The sequence below is a fragment of the Trachymyrmex septentrionalis genome, unplaced genomic scaffold (assembly GCF_001594115.1).
Source record: "Trachymyrmex septentrionalis isolate Tsep2-gDNA-1 unplaced genomic scaffold, Tsep1.0 scaffold70, whole genome shotgun sequence".
Classification (NCBI taxonomy): Eukaryota; Metazoa; Arthropoda; class Insecta; order Hymenoptera; family Formicidae; genus Trachymyrmex; species Trachymyrmex septentrionalis.
In genome coordinates this window covers 1,861,655-1,872,447 of record NW_017305885.1, presented here as the reverse complement: position 1 = coordinate 1,872,447, position 10,793 = coordinate 1,861,655, and the positions used below count along the sequence as shown (strand labels likewise).

Below are 10,793 nucleotides of genomic sequence, written 5' to 3'. Positions count from 1 at the left end.
ATGTATAAAAAAGATTTAATAAGATTTAAAATAATTAAAAAAAGAATGTAAAGAGATATCAATATATTTTTTACTCTGTATATATAACGAGATTATGAAAATAGCATGATCACGAAAGAATGTAGTTATTAAAATCTGCATCTTTTATATCAATCTTACTAACTATATAATTATATCATAAAAAGAATGTCAAATTTTACTAATGCATATGGCATATTGCAGAGTATGACATACCTACATATATGAATATTAAGTATTATTTATTTTATGCATAATTATGTATTATGGTACAGAAATTAATGGAAGAATTAGAACAACAGCATGCTACGCTCGAGGAAATGGCATCACAAATTGAATCGTACAAAGCTTCTGGTAAACAAGAAGCGGCATTTCGACTCCAAGAACAAATGTCCCTGATTGAACAGAAATATGCTAAAGTACAAAGAAAGTTTCAACGTTTTCGTTGTCCGACCAATATAGAACCTAGATTATCGAGAGCTTTACGAGAACTCAGGGGAATAGAAGAAGCAACTTGTTTGCTAGAATTATCATCAGAAGATCCCGAAGTCATTGAGGGTCAATTAAAACATTGTCTGGTAGCTACATGTTTATTCAAATATTGCATAATCTATGAAACTAATGCACATATCAATAATTTATTTGTTGTGTTGCAGCGCTTCTATCAAACTTTAAGTGAAATTAAGAGTGAAATTGAATGTATAATCGTAACTGGAAGAAAATTAGTTGAAGATAAAGCTATTCCCGAGCCCGACAAATTTTCAAAGCGAATAGATATGTTAAAAGAATTATATAATAAGGTAAGTAATAAACCTAAGTTTATTAATTTTAGGAAACAATTAAAAGAATTTATTAACAAATATTTACATTTATTTCAGCTTGGTCTTCATATAACGGAATTCAAATCTATATTAGAATCAGCATTAGACTTGTCACGCGACATGCATAAAAGTATGGCGTATATTAATATGTCTGTCGAAAGTATAAATAAGGAATTAGATACCCAAAAAAGTCTGCCTGATCTGCCGGTGAATGCAATATATGTACAAGTATGTAAATCTTATTTTAGGCTATTTATTTTGTATTCCAGATATAAACGTAAATAACATTATCTATTATTTTTCTAGTAATTATATCTTTACGAAATTGAACTATAAATGTCTTTTGAAACTATAAAATTTATAATTGTGCCATTATTTACAGGAGACTTTGACCGAAGTAATTCCGCGTCTCAATGTTATAAGAGATAAATTGTTTGTATCGCAAAATCAATTTTCAAAATTATGCGATTCTATGTATCTCGAACAACTTAAGGAAAAAATGTCTGACGTAATTATAAGATTAGCTAATACAGAAAAGAGATTGCGAATTTGTCAAGGCTCGGAGGTAAATTTTTCATAATATATCTGAATATTATATTACATAAATATACATATCTCTTATCTTTCTAAAGGATGAGCCTAATGTTGATGAAATAAACGCGTGGCTTTTACAAGTTGAAGAGAAGTTAAATAAATTAGATGCAGTTTCAATTGATCAACTTACTGAACAACACTTCGAACAGTGCAAGGTACTGAAATATTCATATAATATGATATTAAAATACAATGTATAAAAAAGAAATTATGTATTTATCTTATGTTTTAACGTAAAATTATTTTGATAAAACATCTTTGTAAATATTTTTTCATTTCATATTTTTTCTTTGTTAATATTGTTTCATTATTAGGCTGTGCAAAGTGAAATAATAGAAGCAAAACCGAAAGTTAATCAGCTTCAACGTTATGCATTTCATCCCCAAGTAGCTGAAGTATGTGAAAAATGGGAAGTTATTTCTAACAGAATACAAGTATGTATCCAATTTTTGTTTAAAAATTAAAATTTGTTTATCTATTATCTTTTTTCTAAAGTCAGTTTTATCATTCATTGCTTATTCGCTCATGGCTTATTCTTTGCTTTATACTTTAACAATCGGTATATGTAATGCTTGTGCTTGTTAGTACCATTACGTATATCTCTATCACATAAAACATCTTCATTAATATGTATATAAGACGTTTTATATTGCAAAATGTGCAGAAATATTCTGTCTTATTTTGAATATTAATTTCCATTAAATATTAATCTTTTTTATGAAAATTCTAAAATATAAAAAATATACCCCAATCTTTTTTACAGCATTTAAATGAAGCTATATATATTTTAATAACATTATTTTCTACATATTTATGTACGAGTATACCTTAATGGATGTTAATAATAATATTATACTTTATGTTTTCGAGAAATTGGTAATTAAATTAGAATAATACATGTATATTAAACTTATATTATTTTTACACTTCTCAATATGTAATATGGAATACCGATTCTGTCCAAGAGGTGGCTCTATCTTTGTAAATAGCGTAATTACTGGTACAAAATAAGTATATATTTTGGTGGATAAAAGGATTTGTATTTTGATTATTTTTTTTTAATGGTATTGTCTCTCCCCTTGTATAAAACTTACTTTTTATGGAAAATTTACAACAAGTTGTAAAGTTAGAAGAACCTATTTGAGTTATAGTGCAGAGATTTTGCATTGGTGATGGATATCCATGAAAAATTCAGCTTTATGCACAGTGAATCGCATTGTCACTTTCATTAGACCATGCTTAATATTGTTTCACTATTAACATACTCTTTCCATTAACTGTCGATTGTCCATAAAGTTTTTGTCACCTATCATATTTTCACAGGAATGGATCCACAAAATCACAGACAATTTATTAATAAAAAGTAAATCAGAAGCTTCTAAGGGGAGAGACAATTATGGACGCAATAAATTATCTAAACAGCTTGAACAAACTTCAGCACATCCTGCGAAAAAAGAAAACAAATTAATAGATGAAAATAAAGCGATTTATGGCATAGGATATTTTAATCCTGCATTTGATGATAATCAGTGTGCTGTTAATACACCTGAAAGCTCGCCCACTGACGTACCTCATCGAAGCAGGAAGTCTTCCGCTAAATCGGAAAAAGTAACGACTAGAATTGTAGATGTTAGTAGAACTGTTAGACGAAAATTAGACATGAGTACCGTGCCCGATGTTGTTCAAACTTCTCAACCACAAGTTGTTCAGGTTGACGACGACTTGCCTTCACCTTGTTCCGATACAGACGTGCATATGACTGATGAGGAAGAATTCTTTCTGGCTAAAAACAGTAAATTATTCTCTCAGGTATCTAGCAATACTCTGACAGCAACAGATACGAAAACTTTTAACACAGCTTGTGTACAGCAGAATCCATTTCGAATTGTAGAAGTGAAAGAAATGGAAATTGTAAAATCAGTAGCATCCCCCGAAGATCATGTAATCTTGCCGAGTGCTAATGTTAGTGTTGGATTAATGCCGCAAGTAGTTGAAAGAGTGGAAATTATTGAGGATACCGAGACTGAAGCTGAATCTATTGATACCGATACAGAAGATAAGGAAGTCAAAGGGAAAATACCCTCTACTACTGCAGAACAGATTGTTAAGAAAAAAGAACTTGTGCCAATTTTAAAAAAGAAAGCTCCTGTCGAACCTCCCCCGCGAAATATTAAAAGACTCATACTAAAATTAAGTGATCAGGAAAATCTTATCGATTCAAATAAAAACATAACAATTTCCAGTGATGTATTATTAAGAAATGAAGAGGTTGATGCTGCAGGATTTTCAAAGGCTGAATGTATTCAAGTAGATCAGCAATTAAAAGAAAGATCAAATAAATCGCCGAGGATAACATCTTCGTGGAAAGATACAGAGAGTGTGGCAGAGTATCTTATATTGGATGACGAAGAAATTGAGAAATCTGATATAAAAACTGGTAAGCAAGTAAAATATGCTATAGCACAAATGTCAGTGGGGACACAAGAAAACGGAAATAATCAGAAGGAAATGACATCTAAGAAAAGTACTGAATATTCTATAATACGTGAAAATACTGGTAATGCTAGTCGAAGCGAAGAAGAGAATTTATATAAGAAGTCACCATTACTGAAATATATGAAAAATCTATCAAAAGATGACACGTTGGAAGATTGCGAAAGCTTTTATGGCAGTGATAAGGAAACAGATGATGCGTTAATATTTTCGGACGATACAGAAATTGATGTTGGTAGTTCCAGTTCAGATGGAGAGGACATTAATTTAGGAGAGCATGTTGAGCACCTCTTGGACAAGGTAACATGTGTGTTGCATAAATGCGACATTCATGTCCACGGCATTCATGTTCAGTTTGTTATTTATTCCAAGTTTTGATTATATAGGCCTGCTTATAAAAATTTTTTTGATACTACATGATATATTTTTATTTATTTTTTTCACATGAATATTTTTATTTTTTCAGATGAAAGTTGAAAGATCTCGGCCAATTATGCAGCATAAAATGGAAACAAAAGTTGTTCATGAGAAAGCGCTATTCAAAAATCCAATGGGTATTTCTCGAACAACGTTAGAGAAAAATATTTTGGAATTTGAACAATTAGCACAAATGATGCTATGCAGAATGGATGTTATGTTAATGAGTATTAGTGGTATTTCTAATGAGAAAGATCCTACCAAGCGTCTTGAGGTTTGTGTAATTTACGTAAATTTGTTTATAAATAAAATTATTATTTAATGATTGTAATCTATATTTTTATGTATTACAGATATTGAAAAGTGAAATTAGTACCCTTGCCCCAGATGCAGCAGCCTTAATCAGCAAGGGAGATGGTTTAGTTATGACAATACATATGAATGATCCTGCACGGGCAGAAAAAATAAAACACGAACATCAAGATAAACTGAGAAGCAAGTGGCATCAAGTTATGGCGGAAATTGAAACGCGCAGAAAACAAGCACAAAAAGCAGAAGAAGTTCTACGACAATATAATAACATAATAACGGAATTTGAAGAATGGTTTAGAGATGTACCACTGAAGCTTGAACAAGCTAATAATTATGAAGGCCAATTGGAATCATTCACTGAAGAATTTGATACAAAACAAATACAAATACACAAACTGAACGAGCTAGCTGTAGAGTTAAAAAAATTAAATGTTGGATATTCGGAATCAGTACGTTATAATATTAATAGCAATTGGCAAAAAGTTAGTTCGCAATTTAAAAGATTCAGTGGTAGCAAAGATAAGGACAAACATGTGACTGAGAAGAAAGTAGAAGTGGTATGTTTTAATATTGAGATATATATATAAATTATATAATAAATTATTATTAAAATATTTTAAATCCATTGTGTAAAACATTTAGATTGAACAGTTTGTGAAATTTATTATCGAACTTTATTTTTTTCAGGATACTGTTGGCGTAAATCCGCAAGAATTTATCGCACGCATCAACAAATTGAGAGAAGCAATAGTAACCGTATCACGATCTTTGAATTCTTTACCATTAAATGGTAGAGATTACGAGCTATTTACAAGCCAAGAAGAATGCTTGAAGAAAATTAATAATGCTTTAAATATTTTAAAGCCAAGTGTTGACGAAGTAAATTACGTTTGCGAAAGCGTCACACGACAAGCCAAGAGAGAGCAGTCTGATCAAATAAAACGTTTAAGTGAGAAGTTACAAGACGAATGGGCAAGTGTTAGTCAGAGTTATATGGAAAGACATAACCGGTGGATTAAATGTTACGAAAAATGGAGAGAGCTTCATAACACATGTCGGACATTTGCGGAATGGTTAGATAAAATGGAAGATGCTTTAAAGAAGTGTAACGTTTTCAGCCATTCTAAAACAAGTAAAACAAAAACTTTTGAACTAGAACAAGAAGTTTCTAGAATGCAAAGAACGTTAAATAATATTAATATAGCGAGTACGGATATATCTAGCCGGGCTTCCACTGAAGATGTAATAGAATTGCAGAATATAATTGAAAATATTAAGCATCGTTGGCACAATTTAGTTACCGAAATAAACGTACGAAAAGAAAAGTAAGTAAGATGTTATTTTCCATGTTATTTTCCACATTTTAAAATAAGAAATTGAAATTATTTATGGATATCCGCTTTTATATCACTCAAACATCTTAAATAAATTAGTATGATGTTTTATAATTATAAATGAGCCATAGTCGTTATAAAGAATTATGAATTACGTGTTATGAATTATGAATTATGAAATTATGACTTGCTAATGCAAACAAGCAAGCATGTAGTATTGCGAGGAAAGCTCGACCCAGCATTGAGCTATTTCAGTTGTGATTTGCCTGTGCTGTAGTGAAGTCAGTTAACTCAGAATAACCTCAGAATAAACGAACATCTTCGAATTTCTCTTGTAAATCACTTTTTTTGTGTAAAACAATAATATGTATTGTTATTTCGATTACAATAACTTCAATAATTTGTCATATACATAAAATATTAATAGACGTTAAGATGTGCTCCGTTTATACGTCATATTTTGAATATATTTGTATTATTTAAGGAATTTTGCTATGGAGAGAAAAGTGAACAATGACGGCAGGATTTTGGAAACAGCATATAATATCATAGAACAAGTGAATACTCTATTAGTATCTGCAGCAAATCCTTCGGATGAAACCTCATTATCGATCCGACTATCGTTAATTAAGGCAAGTGTCTTTTGTATTATTTAGGTATACTTATTAAATGTTACTCTTTTATCATTTTAATATTTTAATAGAATTCAAGAATAATTATCGGTACAATAACAAATTTTATTACCTTGTATTTTGTTCCTTAAATATACAGAAATTTTCAACTTTTAAATAAATAGTAATGATGAGTACTTTCCATTTGATGACACAAGTCGACACAAGTCAATACAAGTATCGTTCTATCTTTATCACTCTCTGAATGTCAACAAGATAATCAATTCAATAGAACGACGCTTGTGTCATCAAATGGAAAGCACCTATCGTTATAATAACACAATTTTTATGTATATTTAACACATTCACTATTTTTGCGAAGATCACTATTATATGTGAAATCACTTATACTTTCAAAATTATATCATGTACATATGAATGTATAACACGTAAAAAAATACATAATTGAGAAGCATTCTTTAGAGCGCTCTGTGCAGTTGTGACTTGGATAAGTAACGGAATTATTCTCTCCGAGATTCAGTTTTCCCATAGGCTACAGTCCGGTGCAGCATAATCAAATATACTGAAACGTGTCCTAATAATATCTCTACATTTTATGACTGCACATGCCGAATCGTGCCAGGATATAAATAGCATTGAACTCTCACTTTCAATCTGCTTCCTAGTAAAGTTTGACTATATATATCGTTCATTCTTTATCTTTTTTTATAGATAATGGATTAACAGCAAAGTATCTATGATATAAATTGTAATTTTTGTTCGTGTAATTCACCTTCTAGTGTATATTATTTATTTTTAAAAGATAAATAATCAGTCGTTATTTTTTAAATCTAATAGTAATGAAATATTTGCAGGCGAGAGAAGAAGAACTTACATCTCGGAAAAGAACTTTGCAAGCCTTAGTAAATCAATCTAATGTTTCTAAAGAAGAAGACGAGAGCAATAAACTTATCGCGGATATGGACAAGGTACTAATTTTATTTATAAAGTTTATAATATAATTTTTAAAATTTTAATAATTTTTTTTTATATAATGTAATTATATAATTACTTTTGTATTTAATGATGTTTGTTTAGGCTAACACAAATCTGTCGAATCACCGCGAATACGTAGAATGCAAGCTTGCTTCGCTTAGAAAATACATCTGCACCTTGGATGCTGTTATGGCGTGGGTTATGGAAACGCGAACGCGATTAAGTATTTCTCAAGATCTACCGCAGCGTAATGAAGTGATTAAAAATATTATGGTAAGTTATATTATGTGATAAGGTAGGATAAATTATATTATCTTATTATTTTTAATGAAAATTGTATTTTTCAGTCTAAGGTTGAAGATCGCGAAATGGAAGTAAAAGATGTGTTAGAGAATTATACTAATTTGGAAAAAGAGTGTGAATCAGCAAAACAACCAGTTTCTGTTGAATTACAAGTATGGAAAAATATGTTCGTTATAAATTGTCTAAAGTAAACTTTATTTAATATTGTGCATGTTATAGGAGAAACTGAAAAAACTAAGAGAAGACTGGCAATTTGTAAAGTGTTACGACGAAAATGAAGCTTCATCTACAATTTCTGTCGGGACTACTTCAAAAGGTAAGATAAATTATATCCATTTTTATGGCTTAAAAATTCTTTTTATATGTATATTTACTTAGTTTTCTGCTTTTTTATTTTTAAATAATTGCTTTAGAATCAATAAATGTAGAAAATAGAATTTTACATTTATTCTAAAAAAGAAACAGTTTTTTTTAAATATATAAAAGAAATATATACAGTCATGAACCTTTTTATTGCATTCTCTGTAGAGAATAAGAAAATTCAATGTTTAAAGAGAGTCACTATTCTCGTGGAAATATATTACTCTCTAATCAAGTGCATTTTTAAACTTAATAAAATTGAACTGTTGCATTGAAATGATAATTTATGGATTAAATGCTTCTTTTATATTTGCCAATGTAAATTATAAAACAATAAGAGAAATAATTAACGCGTGTGAAGCTAGATTTATTAAATTATACTTTTCATAACAAAAATTGTTTCTTTTTTCTTAATTAATTACATAGAATAAGAAAGATAGATAACGAGTTTAGTCAATCACAGTTAAATAGATTGCTATATGACATTAATAAAAATCGACATCAATCGAACTTAATATGTCTATTTGCATAATTTTAAAGCTTTTAGTAATTTCTATATGTGTTATTATTGTCGAGTTTGATATTAGGATTGTCTGCTACAAGTTTTAATACGACACTCAGAGAAAAATATAGTAGCAACTGTATACGTAGATGATAATTGCAAAAGTTTTATTATGTATTATAGAATTAATGTACACATATATATGTATAGTTGAATAAACTATTTTATCGTTGTAATAATCATAAAATAGCTTATTCAACTCTTATTGTATAAAACAATTCTATACATAAAACTTCAATGATTGTCACCTATATAGTTTTCTTCCACTATGTCCTCTTCTCTGAGTGAAGTAGAACCAATTCTGGCTGTTGGTTGGTAAATACATGTCCTTACGAACGACGCAAGATCTCCAAAGGAAGACCGGCCACCGTAAGGACAATAAATAGTACGTTTAGCCGGTCCGGTAAGCGCGGCCACATTTCACTTCCACCCCATCCTGCAGAGCGATATATATCCGCCGCGTTAAGTGCAGTCTTTTCAACGACTGGTGCGTTTCTTTCTCCTTTGTCGTCGTTGCTATTCGATTGGTTGGCGCATTCGGACATTGCTTTACTACACATACTTAAAAAATTGTTGAATCGATGACATTGTTCAAATTTAACTCCAATAGACATAAATATAACCCGTCGCGCTACATTCCTTTCATTATCATATATAAATTGGAATTTCAAGGTTCGATAAAAAGTTATTTAATTTCATCGATTAATAAAAGCATTGAAAATATTGTTCACTTGAAAAATCTAATAAATTTCATTTTTTCAAAATTTTAATCCAAATTTCGATTGTCAAGATCCTTTGATCATTAAAAAATTACATTTGCTCTCGAAACTTTTTACAAACAAAATGATTTTTTTCGTGGAAACAAGTTGCTAATAAAATTAAATTGCTAATAAAATATTACAGACACGTGCACAGTGTGGTTTACGAATATCTTAAATTTATGAAACATTTGTACATACATTAATTGCACAAAATTTGTACCGTAATTTATCGATTTATCAATAAGCATTTTAAACTTGTATCAGACTACTGACTCTGCAAGCCGACCCGACTGCCAACTCCGACTGCCGATAATGGACCAATCACATTGAATCAGTCTTATTATGATTAGTCCATTATTGATCAGTCAGAGCTAGCTTGCAGAATCAGTAATCTGATACGGGCTTTATGAACAATCAAACTTTAATTTAATCGGTGATTATCTCAACTGATATTATACTATTAGTAGAATATCTGTAGCAAAATTTATAACAATACAATTATAACAATATAATTCACTGTCCCTAATCTAATTTTTTTCCTTGTGTTAAATAAGAGAAAATTCTATCTATGTTACAAAATAATTAATAGATAACAATGTAATAGCTATTTAAGGATTTATCTATGTAAAAAAGAATCCTTAGCTAACATTATACAAATTATTATTTGAAAGCTACTTAGAAGTTGCAATTAATAATATTACTATTTTCATTAAATTATATTTAGTGTTAATTATTATCATTAAATTATATTTAATATTAATGTTAAATTATAATTAATATATTAATAAGATTTAAAGTACAATCAAATGACAGAAATACAAGAAATTAATATTAAATAAAAGGAGCGAGATTTTATTTTTATAAAAAGAAGTAAGAGTAAATTAATGAGTAATGGTAAAGAGTAAAGTAACTAATTAATTAATTAGAGTAAATTTTATCCTGTTGTATAAATCGAAGAGAGATACAAGCGGATGTTAGAACGTGATAAGCACGGCGTGATAATCAGAAATCATTGCGAAAGGGACGAGTGAACAATTAATCCTGTAATATAAAAAAAAGGAACTTAATTCACCAGCCAATGGACTGCTGCACCGATATCGCTGTTTTTCTCGGAGAGCCGTTCCATTGTTCTGACGCTCGCGCTCCTAGATATGGAACTGCTTGGAAAATCGCTAATTACGATGCTGCGCGTTAATTAACGTCGACAGCCA

General features: G+C 29.7%; 1 protein-coding gene across 9 annotated transcripts in view; it reads left to right on the top strand.

Moving 5' to 3' along the window:
* The window catches only part of LOC108753686 (dystrophin, isoforms A/C/F/G/H), a 456,309-nt gene that overhangs the window by 29,170 nt on the left and 416,346 nt on the right, over positions 1 to 10,793 (top strand). For 8 of the 9 annotated variants that reach the window (XM_018495515.1, XM_018495513.1, XM_018495514.1 and 5 more), the window contains 15 exons: positions 294 to 596; positions 675 to 818; positions 897 to 1,067; positions 1,222 to 1,404; positions 1,472 to 1,588; positions 1,748 to 1,867; positions 2,757 to 4,226; positions 4,393 to 4,617; positions 4,697 to 5,212; positions 5,343 to 5,980; positions 6,474 to 6,621; positions 7,476 to 7,589; positions 7,699 to 7,869; positions 7,944 to 8,051; positions 8,119 to 8,215. In XM_018495515.1, coding sequence (XP_018351017.1) covers positions 294 to 596; positions 675 to 818; positions 897 to 1,067; positions 1,222 to 1,404; positions 1,472 to 1,588; positions 1,748 to 1,867; positions 2,757 to 4,226; positions 4,393 to 4,617; positions 4,697 to 5,212; positions 5,343 to 5,980; positions 6,474 to 6,621; positions 7,476 to 7,589; positions 7,699 to 7,869; positions 7,944 to 8,051; positions 8,119 to 8,215 — 4,525 coding nt within the window. The remainder of the gene's footprint in view (positions 1 to 293; positions 597 to 674; positions 819 to 896; positions 1,068 to 1,221; positions 1,405 to 1,471; positions 1,589 to 1,747; positions 1,868 to 2,756; positions 4,227 to 4,392; positions 4,618 to 4,696; positions 5,213 to 5,342; positions 5,981 to 6,473; positions 6,622 to 7,475; positions 7,590 to 7,698; positions 7,870 to 7,943; positions 8,052 to 8,118; positions 8,216 to 10,793) is intronic. The other variant, XM_018495520.1, reaches the window with a different exon arrangement.